The sequence below is a fragment of the Gopherus flavomarginatus genome, chromosome 1 (genome assembly GCF_025201925.1).
Source record: "Gopherus flavomarginatus isolate rGopFla2 chromosome 1, rGopFla2.mat.asm, whole genome shotgun sequence".
Classification (NCBI taxonomy): Eukaryota; Metazoa; Chordata; order Testudines; family Testudinidae; genus Gopherus; species Gopherus flavomarginatus.
In genome coordinates this window covers 213,793,856-213,813,716 of record NC_066617.1, presented here as the reverse complement: position 1 = coordinate 213,813,716, position 19,861 = coordinate 213,793,856, and the positions used below count along the sequence as shown (strand labels likewise).

General features: G+C 38.3%; 2 protein-coding genes across 14 annotated transcripts in view; one reads left to right on the top strand and one right to left on the bottom strand.

The window, feature by feature from the left end:
* The window catches only part of CASK (calcium/calmodulin dependent serine protein kinase), a 410,527-nt gene that overhangs the window by 140,473 nt on the left and 250,193 nt on the right, over positions 1–19,861 (bottom strand). For 12 of the 13 annotated variants that reach the window (XM_050936496.1, XM_050936500.1, XM_050936495.1 and 9 more), the window contains one exon: positions 2,966–3,068. In XM_050936496.1, coding sequence (XP_050792453.1) covers positions 2,966–3,068 — 103 coding nt within the window. Of the gene's footprint in view, positions 1–2,965; positions 3,069–19,861 lie in introns of those variants that run through there. The other variant, XM_050936509.1, reaches the window with a different exon arrangement.
* On the top strand, positions 8,598–14,729 carry GPR34 (G protein-coupled receptor 34). The gene is made up of 2 exons (XM_050936671.1): positions 8,598–8,655; positions 10,492–14,729. Exon 2 carries the CDS (start codon positions 10,519–10,521, stop codon positions 11,653–11,655), a length of 1,137 nt encoding a protein of 378 aa, XP_050792628.1. The 5' UTR covers positions 8,598–8,655; positions 10,492–10,518; the 3' UTR covers positions 11,656–14,729.

Genomic DNA, 19,861 nt, shown 5'->3' with positions numbered 1-19,861 from the left:
CTGCAAAAATACTGATCTACAAGTAAAATGAGGGGTTTTTGAACAACTGCTTGTCTACATGGGAAAATTTACTGGCAGAACTATACCAGTATAATTATACTGCTATACTTATTCTGGTATAGGGTAGTTTACACCACTGCAGTTACAGTGGTTTATCTTATACCACTTTTAAAGTGACAAGGTAAACTGGGGCTGTGTCTACATTGCCACTTTCAGCGCTAAAACTTTTGTCATTCAGAGGTGTGGAAAAAACACCCCCCCGAGCGACAAAAGTTTTAGCGCTGAAAAGTGCCAGGACAAATAGCTTGCTCAGGGTGTTGTTTTTTAAAATCACTGGGGGAGAGCTCTCCTGGTGATAAAACATGTCTATATTGCCTAAGTCACAGCGCTGCCACAGCCGCGCTGTAATGTGGGCAGCGTACACATACCCTGGAAAAAGGCACTCATCGCAGAATACGAATGTCCACCTGGGGAGTTTTACTGGTATAATTATACCAGCATAGTTCCGTCAGTAAATTTCCTCATGTAGACAAGCATGCAGTATATATGGTACTGGTTTCTGCTGCTTCCCTATGGATCTGTGAATGTCAGTGAGCATCTAGCATCTGCAGCAATTCTGCTACTGCACATTTTAAAGATTTACTGAAGACCACTACAGGCCAGAACACACAGAGTTTCTAAAGCCAGCAGAAGCAAGAAAGTGTGGGGACTGTATTGCCTAAGTCAACAATACTTAAAAAAAATTTGGCTGAAAAAAAAAATCAGCACATACATAGCATTCTGCAGCTGAGGAGAAATATAATTTTTAACTGTTTATGTGAAACAGAGTTCGTTTTTGAACTCAAGAAACTACAACTTTCTATTTCAAAATTACATCTGTGACTGCAAAGTTGGAACTGGTGATATGCTGCTGATAAATTCCCTGTTCTTCTATAAAGTCTCTAGCTCCCATAATTCATACAGGAGACTCCTGACAGATGAGGAGTGAAGAAACTTTTTTTTAAAGTTACAAAACAAAACTTATTTACAATACATAAAACTAGAAGAACAAATAGAGCTTATTGATGAGTGCTGACAGCATACTAAACTCTGAACAAATACGCAGGTAGATAATCTGGATGATGTAAGGTTGAAGAGAAGAATTCTTGCAGAAGTCATCCTTCCAAAATTTTGTGAAAAAGTATGCTTTAAGGAAAGATTTCTGGAGGAGGAAGAGGATTGTTTGCCAGACGTGAGGAATGCTGTTCAAATAATAAGGAACACGATGAAAGAGGGCATGAAGATGAGAGGAGAAAGATAAGGAGTCTCTTAAGGAGGGAAACTTGGGAGAAGTAGGACAAGTAAGACTTGATACTATATACATAGGTGTAGTAAAGTTTTGTAGGGTCTTGGAAGGTGAAGAAGAGGAGGAAGAGAAGCAGATTTGAGTTTGAAGCTGGTTGTGAGGGGATGCCAGCAAAAAAGCTAAATGTGGCAAACTACGACCAAGACAGAAGAAGATTTTCACACTGGGAATTAAGGAGGCCAGATTTTAGAGAGGCTTCAAAACAGCCATGAACAGGATTTAAAAACAGTAGCAACACAGGGAGAAGGAATGATAGGGGATGAAGATATCACACGAGGCTGAGTGCCTCAGTCATGGGTGAATAATAGAATTATATATGGTGACAGAAAAGGGAAGGGCAAAAGAACCTTTGGGAGAAATTCAGTTTTTGTCAGGTGGAGCTTGGGATAACGGTTGGACATCCAGGAGTAGATGTCTGAAGGAGCCAGGCACGTAAGACCAGCAGCACTGTAATGATAGCTGAAACAAAAGGAGTGGATAAAGTCACTCAGCGACAGAGGAGGAAAAGGAAAGAATCAAAACTAGAAACTCGAGAAATATCACTGAAAAAGGGGAAGAAGCAGAGATGCAGAAGAAGCTGCTGGAAAAGGTGAAAACCCAGAGAGCACAAAGACATAAAAAGCTCAGGAAAAAAGCAAATGGAGCAGAAGGGAATAATTATCTTATTCAATAACAATGGCTCAGAAGGACAAGTACAGAGAAGAGGATCTCAGACACATCCAGAAGAGACTGATGCTTGTTGGTATCAGTGGTGTGTACAGAAGCCAGATTGCAACAGATCCATTCAAGCATTAGAGGAGAGAAAGTTGAGGCAGCACTTCAAGAAGCTTGGAGGTGAAGTGCAACTGCTCCCCTGTTGTAGAAAGAAAACCTAATGAAATCCTTGGCACCAATCCCCTACCCTGGCAATGAAGTCATCAGAAAACTGATTGGGTCTTCATCTGTGCAGGCTGAATATCGCATAACCCTATTGTCTGGAACAATATGGAAGGTAGCTAGAGGAAATAAAATTCACAGAAAAATGTAAGCATTCTGTCAGTAAATATATATGTATCAAGAAATAGACTCGAATGCAATACCCATACTACAGCATTATAATTTATAAAGATCCACAGGTTATAACTCATGTGACCACAATATGTGAGAGGAAACTGTAGGTGTTATAACACCTAGGCAGAACAGAGCAACATTAAGGTTGCTATAGTAATCCTTAATTCAATTTCCTTGGCCTTAATTTCAATGTTAATGTCAGTTTTGTTTCTTTTTGTGTGTCACCTGTGATGAAAGGACATACTGATATGGAAGAATTTCTGATTTTTTCAGTTGTAACTTGATTAAAGCAATTACACTTGTAATTTTTAAGGGAATTTCTCTTTATATTTACACAATAAATATAGGTATACTATTAATGAATTAATAATTTAGACTGATCAAGTATGTGTTTATAAAGTTCATAAAACCTTTAGCGCATGAGCCTGCAAACATTTTAGTATGCAGAATTTTTAATTTGTAGGGCATGTTCCTCTTGGAAATGTACATTTTTAATGCTATAGCACTATACACACACCACACACACTCAGCATAAGGTTTTGAAGGCTAAACACAAAATAAAATTCTTACCTCCAGCTACTAGTCCAGACTCCCCTAACTGAATAGCTACCCCAAAACCACCAAGCTTTACGGGTGCTGAATTCTCCTTCGAAGCAAGTAGCACGCAGTGTGGCTGAAAAGAGAAAACCCAGCAGACATGATTATACCAAAAAAATACAACCTGCTTGAAGAACTGAAAATATCTTTGTAATATATCAAAAAGAAGCTTAAGTTTGTGTGTGTTGAATGGAGTCCACTTTGGCATCTTTTTACTTCTTCATTTCAAACTTTTATTTTGGTACAGCATAAGCACCTCACCCCTTGCTGGTTTCCCTCTGGTCTTGCCTTAACACAGCAAGGCCTCATCAGGGCTAGTTAGTAGTCAGAGAGAACACAGCCTGAAGTCACGACAATATGAGGAATAAGAACTTCATGAAAGTCTGCCAACTTCTTCAGCAGGATGTGGCTCCAGTTCTCCAGCAGAAACATCCCGTCTCTGTGAGACCTTATGTTTTACATAAACAAAATAACCTTCTTTTGGAGCTCAAGCCCATCCCAACATAACCAGCACAAATTTCAACCTGCAAAAGGGAAGCAAGCTGCCTGTATGAGATAGCTAGCAAATAGTGACCTTGGGGAAAAAATAAAAAAACAACTTGGGTGTTGACACGGATTCCCTGTATGGCATTTGTGCTTCTACTCTTCCACAATTCATACCAACAGTAATATTGAGATGGAAAATACAGGAATTAATACTATTATGCAACTATATTGGGGCAGGAGTTTAGGGAATCTTTGTGTATCAACGCAAAAAAAAATATATATAGGTTGTTGATTAAAAAATTAATCACAATTAATCTGTTTAATGACACTGTTAAACAATAGAATATCAATTGAAATTTATTCGTTTTGGATGTTTTTCTACATTTTCACATATATTATATTCTGTGTTACTGAAATCAAAGTGTGTATTATTTTTATTATAAATATTTGTACTGTAAAAATGATAAACAAAATGGTATTTTTCAATTCACCTCACACAAGTACTGTAGTGCAATGTCTTTGTCATGAAAGTGCAAATTACAAATGTAGATTTTTTTTTGTTACATAACTGCACTCAAAAATAAAACAATGTAAAACTTTAGAGCCTACAAGTCCACTCAATCCTCCTCCATGTTCAGCCAATCGCTAAGACAAACAAGTTTGTTTACATTTACAGGAGATAATGCTGCCCTGTTCTTATTTACAATATCACCAGAAAGTGAGAATAGGCAGTTGCATGGCACTTTTGTAGCTGGCATTGCAAGATATTTACATGTCAGATATGCTGAACATTCGTATGCCCCTTCATGCTTCAGTAATTCTACATTTGTAAGCTCAAGTTTCGTGATAAAAAGACTGCACTACAATACTTGTATTAGGTGAATTGAAAAATACTATTTCTTTTGTTTTTTTTACAGTGCAAATACTTGTAATCAAAAATAAATATAAAGTGAGCATAAGAACTACAAAATTCTTATTTGGAGTCTCTATTTTAATTGAAATTAATATATTTGAAAATGTAGAAAACATCAAAAATATTTAAATAAATGGTATACTATTATTGTTTAACAGTGCGATGAATCACAATTAATTTTTTTAATTGCTTGACAGCCCATACACACACACACATATATAACCTGCTATGAAACAGCAGCCAGGATTTAATACATCTAGCTAAGTTTATCCCTGGGGGAATTCTGTGACATTGAGCAATGCAGAGTTTGCACAGAATTAATGTTCTGTGCAGAATTTTCTCCTCCGCCACAGAAATGGGCTGCAGAGCTGCTGGCCACCACTAGGGAGCCACTGGGTCCATCAGAGCCCAGCTCCCCAACAGAAGAAACAGCTGGTGGGAGGGGGAGGGAGCTAGAGGGTTCCTAGAAACTGCAGTTCCCTGCCCTGCAGAAAGGCGGCAGCATGCAGGAAACTCTATACAAGCCTGGAACCCAGCATTAGGCTGTTTCTCCCTCAGGATCCCTGGGCTTTGAGAGGGTAGTGGATGCGTGTCTGGGCTGGGGGGCAGCCCTGCAGCTGAGCTCTGGAGGGTAGGAGGTGCGGGTGTCTGACCCCCTGCCTGGGCTCTGGGAGGGAGGGGGCAGAGAAACATGAAGTGGTTTATCATGGGGGTTTCTTTAACTCTCTATTTCTGGGGGAACTTTTGTGTGTCTGTATTGTTACAAACATAGTTGCTGACAGGTATTTTGAAATAACTTACCTAAATAATTGTGTATCAGAGGGGTAGCCATGTTAGTGTGGATCTGTAAAAAGCGACAAAGAGTCCTGTGGCACCTTACAGACACAGATGTATTGGAGCATAAGCTTTCGTGGCTGAATACCCACTTTGTCAGATGCATGTAATGGAAAGGAATTTCCATTACATGCGTCTGATGAAGTGGGTATTCACCAATGATAGCTTATGCTCCAATACATCTGTTAGTCTATAAGGTGCCACACAGGGCCGGCTTTAGGAAGTGCGGGGCCCAATTCGAACACTTTCGGCAGGGCTCTGGCAGGCATAACTTAAAAAGAAAAAAGTGTAAAAAAAAGCCTTCCATTTCTTCCATGTATTATTTACTTTCCATAACTATATAAATAATAAAATTGTATATTATGTACATTGCATCATATATGCTGTTGATTGGTTATTAATGACAGCCGTTTCACATGTGTGGGTCCTCGCCACTCCCTGGGGGTGTGCACATGTGTGGGTCCCTGCTGCTTCCTGCCCCCCTCATTGAAGCAGGTGTGCAGGTTACTGGCCTGGGAACTGCAGGGCAGCAGTGGACATGGGGCTGGTTCAAGGCAGGGCAGGGGCTGACTGGAGGTAGGGGCTGGCTGCAGGCAGGGCAAGGGGTGAGGGGCTGGCTGGAGACAGGGGAGTGTGGGACGGGCTGGCTTCAAGCAGGGCCACAGGGGGTGCAGCAGGGGTTGGCAGGGCTGGAGACAGGAGTATGGGACTGGCTGGCTTCAGGCAGAGGGGTGCAGCAGGGGTTGGCTGGAGACAGGGCAGTGCGGGCAGTGCAGGGCTGGTGCAGGCAGGGGTGTGTGGCAGGGGCTGGCTGGAGACAGGGCAGGGGGTTTGGTAGGGGCTGGCTGAGGGCAGGGGGTACAGAGCTGGTTGCAGGCAGCAGGGGGTGGGGCTGGTGCGGGCAGGGCAGTGGGTGCAGCAGAGGCAGCTGGAGCCCCGGCCCTTTAAAAAGCCCCCAAGCCCCCCGCTATCCCAGGGCTCTGGGGGCTATTTAAAGGGCCCAGGGTTCCCCTGCTTCTACCCCGCCCTGGACCTTTTAAATAGCCATGGGAGCCCTGGGGAATGCATGGGGGCGGCGGGGCTCTGGTGGCAATTTAAAGGACCAGGGTGGCAGAGGCAGCTGAAGCCCTGGCCCTTTAAATAGCGCCCAGAGCCCCCTGCTCCCCCAGGGCTCTGGGAGCTATTTAAAGGGCCCGGAGCTCCGGCCAGAGGAGCGGGGCAGCGGGGCTTGTTGCGCTCCAGCCAGGAGAGCGGGGCCGTGGGGCTTGTCGCGCTCCGGCCGGAGCTCTGGCCAGGAGAGCGGGGCCGCAGGGCTTGTCGAGCTCCGGCCGAAGCTCCAGCCGGGCCGCGGGGCTTGTCGCGCTCCGGCCGGAGCTCCAGCTGAGAGAGCGAGGCTGTGGGGCAGCCGCGCTCCCCCTGCGCTTTGGTCAGGGGAGCGGGGCCATAGAAGACCCCGGAGCAGACCGCAGCCAGGGTAAGTAAAAAAATTTAAAAGGCGCCTAAAGCGCAGGGCCTGATTCCCAGGAATCGGGCGAATCAGCCTAAAGCCGGCCCTGGTGCCACAGGACTCTTTGTTGCTAAATAACTGAAACTGACATGATTATATGGTGTTATTTTGACAAATAAAATATGCAGAATTTTAAAATATTGTGCACAGAATTTTTAATTGTTTGTTTCAGAATTCCCCCAGGAGTATAAATTGTTCTTCATGCACAATGAACCCTTGGAGGATTTTTTGCATCTCCTCACAACTGTCAAATCAATCATATTAAGGTTAACATGTTTAACTGGATCAATGTCATAACTACATATTGCTTTTTGAAGAATAATTTACAGTAGAAATTGAAAAACTGAAAGCTACTGATGAACAAGGTCTGTATCCCTCCCCAGCCCCTTGGGTGATTTTGGGGTTTCCAGGAATGTATTGCCATATGTACTAGGACTTGCTCTCTAGTACCAAACTTCTGGAAAAGGTTAGAACTTATAGAATAAATACCTGACTGGCTTAATTAATATTAGTGCCACTGCCATTAACCTGCTTAAACCTCTGGCATACGTGGAACAGATTTGTTGAATAAGAGGACAGTTTGTTACACAGTCATTTCTATTGCTCCAGCTGTATTTTAATAAAAACTAACTACAGAGTATTTATCAGTCATCATATGTGGTTACAAAGAACTTGACCTCCTGCTACACAACCTCCCAATATGCAAGGCTGAACAAACTGTGGATGAGTGCAACTAAGGAAGAATCTACTTTGGCTAGAAACACATAAGGACTAATTATAACAATTTCTACCACAATAAAATAGTCTGTTTAATTCAGGATCATATTAAAAGCAAAACATATGGTAGAAAACACCTTCTTCCATATCCCAGTCAATAATACTTCTCCAAGGAGTATCACCCTACATTTCCCAATCCCTTATCCCTGAGATGTGTTTCTATATCAGTATATGGTAAAGTTCTGTTAAGAAATAGTATAAACTATATTACAGCTTATTCACAACCTTCCTTTGCGACTAAAACACCCATTAAACCAAATGAGGCTCTATGCTACCTTTGTGGTTTCCCAGTTCTGGAATCAGTAAGGCCAGAAAACATCTTAGAGCAGCTTCAGGGATGTTCTAAGTTTTGCCTGGCTGACCATGAGGTCCCAAGAGGGCTGCTTTAGCAGCTGGGGATTGCTGGAGTGCAATGATACTGCAGACATGCCCTCTTATCCCTGGCTACAAAAACCATGTGTTGGAAGAATCTCCAGATAGCTTGTTAAATGACCATTTCAGCTTTTTGGCATTGGAGCACCAAAAAGGAGCCATATTGGCAGAGAACCTGAAGCACTCTCTCATAAAGCCTATGAATTGTTTTATATAAAACAAACTCTTAAGGAAAAAATAGTAGCCCCTGATAAGAAGATATAGCTTCCTAATTAGCCTACTTGAAATCTGAAGATTCCAGAGGCAGCTCGACTCCCACCCAAATCAAATTATGGATGTGGTATTGTAGTTTTTGATTATCAGAATTTTGGAGGCAGATGCATCCAAGCCAACAGCACCTTAATTATTTTTCCAGAAGGAAACCATCAAAAGTTTCTAGACAAACGTCAAAACGTCCAATTACTCTTGTATTGCGCCTTGGACAAAACAATATATACAGAAAAACTGATTAAGATTCAGCAAAAGAACAAAACTACTATTTTAAACCATGACTCAATTATATAAACTCTAAAAACCCTTAATAAACAAAAAAAAAATCTTTGCCAGAAACATCACCACAGCAACACGGGAAGTTTATCTAGCTGACTGGGCTGATTCTTATCATAGAGAAGCTTTTTCTATAGCTTTCTAATAAGACATGCACTTTATCTTCCTCTTTCCTTTCACAGTGTTTTAGAAAACAGTCAGCAGAAGAGGTCCGTAACTAATTAGAATGTGAGTATTTCCCTTTTAATTAAAGATATGCTAAATCAAATTTCAGATTAATATAGATTATAAAGGTACTTGTGACCATTCAGAAACTTAGAACATTTAATTACAAGCTTCAAAATTCAAGTAAATTATGTCTGATTTGATATCTGTGATAGCATTTGCCCTGACAGATGAAAAGATTGCAATACTTATGTAACTTAATATTCGCTTCTCTATTTTCCTTAAAAACTAATTATATAAATCATAGTATCAAGGTTCTCCCCCCCACTAAGAGCGCTTAAATTAGCATAGTGAAAGATCGTCTTGAAAAGTACAATTGCAATAAACATGCTATTAGATCAAACCTACTTCTTTTACAATAGTTTGTGGCGTAAGTAATGCAGTATGACAATACTATAGACATATATTAATAAGATTACAATCTGTATAAGATTATTTACATAGTGTGAAGTCATTTTCAGTATATTACTTACTATTGTCATAAGAACAGCCAACATGGTATACAAAAATATTTTAGATCTTCCATTCAATTATTCTGAATCTTTCAAGTGTACGTCTTTATGTATATTATTAGCTCTTAGCAATATTCAGATTTTTTCTTCTGTATTATATTGTTGCCACCTGCACTGTTAAAATTGTATTCCATATTCAATTATACTCTATATTTTAAAGAGTTAATACATAGATGAAAGTTTACTGTAAGATGCAATTTGGGATACTCTCCCCCCCCCACCGTTATCCCCCAAAATCTGTTGTTCTGTTAGAGTTATAAGAGTACAAACAAGTGTAAAACTGTGAGTTTATCAAAACCAAAGATCTGGCTTAAAAAAACAAACCCTAAACTCAATGAAGCTGTCATTTACTCTGTAACCCAGTATTTTAAATTTCTATATTGACAGATGTTCTTATGCAAAAAAACAAAAACAAAAGAACCCATTAGCAATCAAACAAATTAATGTCAAAAGAGAAACTTAACAGACTAAATAGTGTTATTAGCAAAATATGTAGAATACAAATCAAGTACGAAAGTGAAGAAATCAGTCAATTACTTATTTGATCAAATGTACATCATTCTATTATTTTCATTGCTGTTTTGCCCCTTCAGGAAAACCCTTATTTCAGACATTTCTATTAGAAGTATTTTTTTTAACTCTAATGTGAAGCCAAGGCTGAGCCTCTGTCTTCTGGTGTTACTGTGGCTTCCTGCCCCGGCCCACAAACTCAAAGTTAGAGATAGTGTGAAAATAACTCAGCACTCAGCATTTATTGGAACAAATATAAATATACACCACAAAATAAAACATTGAAAGTATAGTATCAGAGGGTAGCCGTGTTAGTCTGGATCTGTAAAAGCAGCAAAGAATCCTGTGGCACCTTATAGACTAACAGACGTTTTGGAGCATGAGCTTTCGTGGGTGAATACCCACTTCCTCAGATGCTCATTGAAAGTATAATTTGTCTTGCCTCTCCCTCACAGAAAGTGTTTTTCAAACAACATACAAAAGAGTTATATTTTAAAAAGTAATTATAACATAACTATAAACGATCTTTTGCATGAGTTTTGTATCAGCATCTGCTTTTACACACTCAGTGGAAGTGTGAAAAGAAGAGGCTATAACATACAAGTGCCTCAATAATTTTGAAATCTGGTTGAAAGTTCTTCTGCACAACTGATGGTACTTAATAAATTATAGATATTTGTATTTGCTACTATTGTTGCTGCCTTTAAACATCCATAAATAATTTGATTTAAGACCGTGCCTATGATAAATTAACTTAATATACAAAATTAATACCATAGTGAACAACTCTTATGTATTTCCCTTTGCATCCTTATAGGACAGTATAAGAAATCTCGAACAGACGATGGAGGCAACTTCACCTGAGATCCTGAACTCTTCTTCATACAAGGAAGTCTTCTGGAGTTACCAAACTGAGCTAACCAGAAACTTCTCTTTGGAAACCCCAAATGCTACTGTCTGTCTCATAAATGAAGGCGCTTTGCCTCTTGTTTTCATCATTTTTTACTCTATTATTTTTGTTATTGGATTGGTTGGCAATATTATAGCCTTGTTTGCTTTTTTCTACATTAATCACAAAAGAAATTCTATCCAGATTTACCTGCTTAACGTAGCCATTGCAGACCTTCTACTGATCTTCTGCCTCCCCTTCCGTATACTGTATCATATTAACAGAAACACATGGATGCTGGGATTGATTTTCTGCAAGATTGTAGGAACCCTATTTTATATGAACATGTACATTAGCATCATACTGCTGGGATTAATTAGCGTGGATCGTTATGTAAAAATTAACAAGTCTATACGACGTCCAAAAATGTTAACAGCTACACGAAGCAGATATATCTGTTGCATATTGTGGGCAATTGCAGTAATAGGATTCATAATGACAGTTGCTAACTCTGTTAAGAGGGAAGAATACAATTCGACTATGTGCTTCCATTACAGAGATAAACAGAATGCAAAAATGGAGGCAATTTTAAACTATATTCTTGCTACAGTCTTTTGGATAGTTTTCTTTCTACTAATACTTTCGTATATTAAAATTGCGGAGAACCTTCTGAAAATTTCCAAGAAAAGAGCAGATTTTCCCAATGCTGGAAAGTACAGCACCACAGCAAGGAATTCCTTCATTGTACTTATTATTTTCACCCTGTGCTTTGTACCATTTCACATATTCCGATTTGTCTACATTACATCACAATTACAACACACATCTTGTAACTGGAGGGAGATAATTCACAAATGCAATGAGATAATGCTTTTATTTTCAGCTTTCAACAGCTGTTTAGATCCAGTTATGTATTTCCTAATGTCCAGCAGTGTTCGTAAGACTGTATTCCGACTTATTTGTAGAACACTTCATGGGGACTCAAGTGTGAGTGACAGTATTTCAGAAATGAAACTTGGGCAATCTCATCATGATACTGCAACTACCATTACTCCCCATTCAAGCTTTTTAAAGAAAAATTCCCTCATCTAATTGCATAAATATAATGGACAACCACTTCCCAAAAAGACAAGCAGGTAATCTACTAGATAATCTAGATAATTGAAACTGGATGTATGCATACACAGAAATGTACAACAATACAGAGTTGGTAATACTGCCTCAAGAAAAGCCTTTCTGCCCTCCTTTCTTTCCTTTTTTACAAGTATGGGAGGTCATACTTCAACTGCTTAAACATATTAAAAATGATTTTTGGTGAGAAAGAGCTTAACTTTTTTTATTACAAATCAATATGAAGTTTGAAACCTTCAATTAAAGATTCATTTAAGACAGGATTAATCTAGACCACTTTCTTTCAGGGGCAAATTTTCAAATTGTGACCTTGATGTGTGCGCAAGAAGCTTTACATACAAATACTTGGTATACATTTATTAGAACTACTAGCTATGCACATATGATAAAATGAATTTTGCACCTTTATCTGTATCTAATTCAAACCAACTATGAAACTGATGTATTACATATTTTATAAATCCGTCTTTGAAAAAAAATATATTTTAGCAGGCTTCAAAAATAAATCAGCATCTTAACTGCATTTATTAAACTAACCCTTTCAGCAAAATTTATCATAATCTATTATGAATGTGACTTACACAGAAGGTAAAAACCAAGACAATTATTAGTTTATTTATTGGAAAAAATGTGCTTTTTATTTTGTTTATTAAGCAAAATTTGAATATTCAATTACTGATTTTGAAATCCTCTAACAAGCCTTCCAGAACCTTCATTATGTTAAACACCAATCTTAACTCAGGGGGGAAAAAAGTGAAAATACAGGAAAGTAGGCAATTCACATTTTGAGGAGACAGCGGCAGGGGATGAGGGGGATTATCCAAGATTTGTTTCAAAATCCTATTGACAAATCTAATAATTTCAAAACGCACATGTATGCCAAAATCTCTACAAGGATAAGAAATTCATAAAGAAAGAAAGTTACAAAAACTGTAAACACAAAATTAAGCTATTGTGGATGTAGGAGGATTTGAAATGAACAGTATTTTGTCAGTTCTGGTCTCTGTTCAATCCCAATCACCTACATTTTGAGGTTAATATCTACTTGTATATTTCCAAAAACATTTATTTAAAATATAATACATCTATGGCAGAGACCATGTCTTTTTACATGACTAAAGTATCACAATCAATGATGTCATGCAAACAATAATAAAATATTAAATGTGGACGGCATAGCCCAATTCAAAATTAAAACCAAGCAGATTTATGCAGTTAATGCGTGCAGGCTGAGTAAAATTTTTAACAATGTTTAACTAGCCTTGATGACTAGGGAGTGGGTGAGGGAGGGAGCTAGACTAAGAGTGAAGGAACTGGACTAAGAATGGAACTTGAATCTCTAATGTGATAGGCCACAATGCTGGCCAGGCCTGAATTTTGTTTTAAACTCTAAAATAAAAGGGTCTAATCCTGTAAAATTTGAGTAACTTTATTCAAGTGAGTAGTTGATGAAAACACTCATGTGACTGCTCCCTATGTCTTTGAAAGACTGGGTCCTAAGGCATCATTTGCATGTCTAAACTTGCATGTTTTCAATACTGGGGAAAATCCTGGTTCCAGTCAATAGCAAAACTTCTATTGACCTCAATGGAACCAAGATTTCACACACTGTTTCTTTTACATTGTGGACATCATTTTAGTGTAGTTTTTCTGTGAATCTATTATTGTTCAGGTTTGGTGCTGCTGGATATAAATGTGTTCACTAAACCAGTTACTGGTAACCGTATATTATATTTCAAAACTGTGGGTATCTTTTGTATCTTCTTTAGAAATAATGTGATTCTTATAATTTTATTTTAAGTTTTACTTACAGTCTCAACATTTGAATTTTTCTTCAATATGTGTATACAAATAATATTTAAGATTGATTTTTAGCGTAGTTCCTGAGCGATTCTTACTGCAATTTCTAATCTGCTTTTCAGAAATAATGTCAAAGCTGGCAGACAATCACAGCTCACAGTTATGTCTTTGTCCATAAACCAGCAGGTCATATGGTCTCCTTGCTCTGTTTCCACACTCTTGCCTATGAGCCCACAAGAAACTGCATCCTTCTCTCTAGAGCACTCACAAATCAAACTGCTTATACATTTCTATTTCTTTACTGACCAGAACTAGCTAACAGAAACTACGAATGAAATGAAAAGCAAAAATAAAATGTTCAGTTAAGTACAGGTTGCAAGTAGGTTGAATATCCCTACTCACCAAGCATGCAGGGTATTGAACAAGGAAACAAGAAAAGACATTCAATTTCTCTTTTCTTTTTTTTCTTTTAAAGAATACATTAATTTAAATCTAGAAACCTCATTCGAAGGTTACCATCTGTAGAAACAGTGTTATCATAATGGTACGTTCTGGGATATCTTCAGTGAACCAAACAGTACTATGAGAATTCACAGTTTCAAATTTGTTTTGAGTGTCACCTTTGGGGAAAGCCAAAATAGAGTGGAAAAGTGCTCTTGATTATAGAAAAACCTGCTTTACATTTGTTTTTGTAAAGCCATCATCATTAATTTTGTTATTGTAATATTGTTTTGTAAAAAAGCAAGTAATCACTCGGCAATCAGGACAACATGAAAAATATTATTCAGTTTTGAAGCTATCAGAGCAAGATTTGAGCCTATCAGATGTAATGGTGGGCTTTTTTGTTTTAATAATTTGTGTGTGATTTACTTGTGAAACATACTGCTCCAGAGACTGACATTGAGTATATATAGGACAGGTACAGGACAGCTGAAATTAAACTTTTCCATAGTGTTCTACCAAATTTTAACGCTAACCTGGAGTTATCACCTTTGTGAGGCGGAGGTGATTCAATCTTAATACAACCACCATGTTAAGATTGCCAAAAGTTCTAATAAGTGCTATTTTATTTGTGATGTACAAATTTGTATACTGGGATCTGATCTGAGACCATGAATATATTTCAATCAGACCATTAAATATAGAATTATGTGAAAAGCTGATTTTTGGTTCACTGGAAGTTCCAAAAATTATGAAAAAAATTGTTTTAGATTCATCCAAAATCATTTACAATTTTTTTTTCAGTGAATCAAAAGTCTAAAAATAAATTTTTTGGGGGGGAGGGGGTTGAATGCAATTTTTGTTCAACTCCATACTAAGTGTTTTGTTTCTGAACTTTTAAAAATGTTTTTCTATTTTAATTTTTAAAACAAATAAATTTCAAAAACGTATTTTGAATAAAAAAAATCAAAATGTCTAGTTTAAAGAAAATGTCAAAATGATTTTTTTTTTAAAGTTTTGTCCTGACTAAACCAATTTGGCAAAGTAGAGAACTTTGAAATGTTTCCTTAAACCCAAATCTGCATTTTTGATCAAAAAAAGTTTTGGCCAAAAAAGTCACCCTGTTCTAATTAAAAAGCCTTCTGATAATAATGATGTTGGCCGATGTCGACGCTGGTTGGATTTTAACCAGTGATCTTGTTTAAATTTTTTCTACTATGGAGTACTGATAAATCTTGGTAAAAACACAAATCTGTACTTATTTCTTGATGAATAATAGTGTTTGTTGGTATTGCTTTTAAATAAAATTCCAAGTGTTTTGTCTCTTCATTTTAATTGTTAAAAACTTACATTTATATAACTTTTTCATTATAGGGGACCCCAAAGTACTTTACATGCTAGTACATATACACACAGAGTATGAAATGGAAGGTAGCAACTTCTAAACAAAGAGAGACAAGTTGACATTTTTAGGCAGAAGTGTCTACCTTATCCCATTAAATAGAAAGAGAATTTCAGGTAGGCTATAGGCTTCAACTTTTTCTCTTCTGGAACTGAGTTATATCAGCTTAGATGGTACAATATCATGCGCTGCAAATCAACCTTGTGGAATAACAGATCCTGAAATAACATTGGACATCTGTGGAAAGTTACATTATGGTACCAAAATCACATTTCAAAATGTCTTTATATAATGATGTGTTCTGATGCACTTTTATTCTGCTGGACAGATTTCTATACATGACAATCCAAGCAGGCAGACTGTAATTACTCGAACTGAAATTTGGCTAAAACACCAGGATTATTCCCTCTACACCTGTGGAGTGTGTCACATGATAAGAGACTTGAATGACAAGTAGTTTGGACCTCTATTTTACATTTCATCCCAAAGATGGCAACCAATAATATGATTGGGCATTGTACAATACCCACTCCGCTACCCTTAATCATGCTGAGAAGTACATGGATTTCAATACAATTATTCTTGAAGTACTATTCCTCATAACTGCGAGATTGTTACACTCTCACTGATTTCAGTGAGATTCCTGCAGATGTCTCTATATACATTTTATGGGCCTCAGGCTGCTCTTCTATTGAAGTCAGTGGCAAATTTTACATTGACTTCAATGGGTACAACATAATGACTATGTCTCTGTCTTTCTCTAAATTTTATAAATACACATGTACTCTCATACTATATACATTACACACACATGGAAGGTAAGAAAGGAAACATTTTTGTGATTCCACTTTGGACCTGTCAAACTTGACAAATCCTTTAATAGCTTAGCTATTCTAAAACATATTGAAAGACCAATCCTAAGCAAAGTATTTCAAAATTTAAGGAATAAAGACCAGGCTTGAGTTATCAGCATATAAAAATGTTTCTGGCTCTAGTAAACAACTTTTGTTTTCATATCCAATGTAATTACTCCTAGTTTTAACTTGTAAATTGGTATGTTTTCTGGAGGAGAATATGGGAGAAGTGACATGTTAATTATTCTGGCGATTCAATAGTATATTTAAGAGCTGACGTGAATAACTAACTTCCTCTTAACAACAGTGAATTTAGTCTTGATACCCCCAAAAGGAAGAGCAGTCTTGCAGCACTGTTCTAGCAACAAACAGGGGCCAGATAACTCCCTGCACTGGAAAATTCCAGCAGTGACCACCTAGCCTGAGACTACCTTCAAAAATATATATAGAAAGGATAGATGTGTTGCACAGTATGGAGAGGCTCCTCAGAGAAGACACTACAGTCTCACTAGGCCAAAATACATGTATTGCATATTCCCTGCAGCGGTAGTGGGAACAATGTGCATCTGTTACCTGCCAGCCCTATGTCCACCCCTCACACAAATCCCTGGACCAACTGAGGGCTCGCCATAGAGTCTGGGCAAGGGATGAAAGAACCAAAAATATAACAGGGCCCTCGCACCATGTAGACAGGGATAGATCCTAGTTCAGAGGACATGCACAGATATCAGAGCACCGGAACCAGAGCGTCACCATCAGAAAATTAAGTACCTTCTCTGTCTGTCTCTCTCTCTCGGCTGAGTGCAGGGAGCAACTCTGCTTGGAAGCAGGGACCAATACCACTTGAAACTCTGCAATGTTACTGGAAGATGAGAAATAGAGTTGAACTGACCTTTTCTAAAAAAAGTTTTATTAGGGCTGTCAAGAGACTAAAAAAAATAAATCGCAATTAATCGCACTGTTAAATAATAGAATACAATTTATTTAAATATTTTTGGATTGTTTTACATTTTCAAATATATTGATTTCAATTACAACACAGAATACAACATGTACAGTGCTCACTTCATATTTATTAATGATTACAAGTATTTGCATTGTAAAAAAACCAAAAGTAGTATTTTTCAATTCACCTAATACAATTAACGCAGTGCAATCTCTATCATGAAAGCTGAACTTACAAATGTAGAATTATGTACAAAAAAAACTTGCATTAAAAAATAAAATATAGAGCCTGCAAGTCCACTTAGTCCTGCTTCTTGTTCAGGCAATCGCTCAAACAAGTTTGTTTACATTTGCAGGAGATAATGCTGCCCACTTCTTGTTTACAATGTCACCTGAGAGTGAGAAAGGACAGGTTACCTGTTCCGTAACTGGCATTCTTCGAGATGTGTTGCTCAGGGGTATTCTACATCCCGCCCTCCTTCCCTTCTGTCCTTTCCTCTTCGAGCGATTGCTTATGTGTTTCCACAGAAGGTGACTCCAAGCTATATCTGATGGAGGTGGGTAGGAGTTTAAAGGTTAGCGGGATGGAGTTCCGCTCTACCAAACTTGGCATCATCCCTTGCTTGGGAGACGCCTTGCTTCTTAGCGGGTGAGCAGTGCCGGCTGGTGGAGGGAGCCTCATTCTGCACCGAGGACGCGGTGCCCGGTGCCGTGTCTGGTCAGCGCGCCAGTGCTGGGGCCAGCGCAGATTCCTTTAGTAGGGCCCGGAGCTGGATATCTCTCTCTCATTTAGTTCGATGCTTGAACAATTTACAGATTTTACAGCGGTCAGTTACATGGGTCTCACTCAGCAGCGGAGACAGTGAGTGTGCACGTTGCTTCTTGGCATGACTTGAAGCCTGGGGCACGGGGCATGCCCTGAGACAGACAACTAACTAAAGAAGTTATCCAACTATTGGAGAAAACGAGTACTACTAAGGCTACTAGAAGAGCTTCAGCAAAGCTGGAGCACAAAGTTCCGACTACCTTCATTGGCGGCAAGAAGGAACTGAGGGTGGGGGGAGTGTGCAGCTCCCCTTATAGTGCGATATAGAGGCGTCACTCCAGGGGACACAGCAGTACTCCCCTCCTACAGGAAAAACTTCCGGCACTGGTGCATGTGGCGAGCACACACCTACTGTGGAATACACATGAGCAATCACTCAAAGAAGAACAGGCACTGTCATGGTACTTGTAGCCAGCGTTGCAAGATATCTGTGTGCCAGATGTGCTAAAGATTCATATGTCCCTTCATGCTTCAACCACCATTCCAGGAGATATGCGCCCACGCTGATGATGGGTCCTGCTCAAAAACAATCCAAAGCAGTGCAGACTGACACTTGTTCATTTTCATTATCTGAGTCAGATGCCACCAGCAGAAGGCTGAGTTTCTGTTTTGGTGGTTTGAGTTCTGTAGTTTCTGCATCAGAGTGTTGCTCTTTTATGATTTCTGAAAGCATGCTCCATGACTCATCCCTCTAAGATTTTGGATGGCACTTCAGTCTTAAACCTTGGGTCAAGTGCAGTAGCTATCTTTAGAAATTTCACATTGGTAAGTTCTTTGCGTTTTGTCAAATCTGCAGTGAAAGTGTTCTTAAAATGAACAACATGTGCTGGGTCATCATCCGAGACGGCTGTAACTTAAATATATGGCAGAATGCAAGTAAAACAGCAGGGAACATACAATTCTCTCCCAAGGAGTTCAGTCACAAATTTAATTAACACTTTTTTTTTTAAACAAGCGCTCTCTGGAATGGGGCCGAAGCATGAAGGGGCATACAAATGTTTAGCATATCTGGCATGTAAATATCTTGCAATGCTGACTACAAAAGTGCCATGCAAATACCTGTTCTCGCTTTCTGGTGACATTGTAAATAAGAAAAGCGCAGCATTATCTCCTGTTAAATGTAAACAAACGTGTTTGTCTCAGCGATTGGCTGAACAAGAAGTAGGACTGAGTGGACTTGTAAGCTCTGAAGTTTTACATTGTTTTGTTTTTGAGTACAGTTATGTAACAAAAAACATCTACATATGTTACACTTTCACAATAAAGAGATTGCACTAGAGCACTTGTTTATCATTTTTACAGTGGAAATATTTGTAACAAAAATATTCTTTGATTACAATATACATGAAATACAATATATATGAAAATGTAGGAAAACATCCAATGTATTTAATAAATTTCAATTGGTATCCTGTTTAACAGTACTATTAAAACTGCGATTAATCGAGAGCACTAAGTTTTATTTTTAAACAAGAAGTCAAGAGGTGGTTATAATACTGAGCTTTAACAATCTCAATGAGAGTGATGTAAGCAATGCCACAACACATTACTGCCTATGTTGTCTTCTGTAATCATTCTGCGTCCTCTTCAAAATTCTATCGTGATACTGACATACTGACACTTCTGACTCCAGTTAAAAATAAAGCTGGCACTTTATAGCATTATCTGGCAACAGAACTTAAGTTAAAGTCTTCATATTTTAACAAAAGGGGAAAAATACACTGTGGCATGATACTCCATATTCTTCATAATATTTCTATGATGATATGAATATGGCCTAAGATATATTTTATGCAAAGTGGGTCTTGGTCTTGTAAGATATTATTGGAAAGGTTATAATTTACTGAATGAGATTATCCAATTTGTATGGATGCATCATTTCTGTGTCTGGAGTTAGGA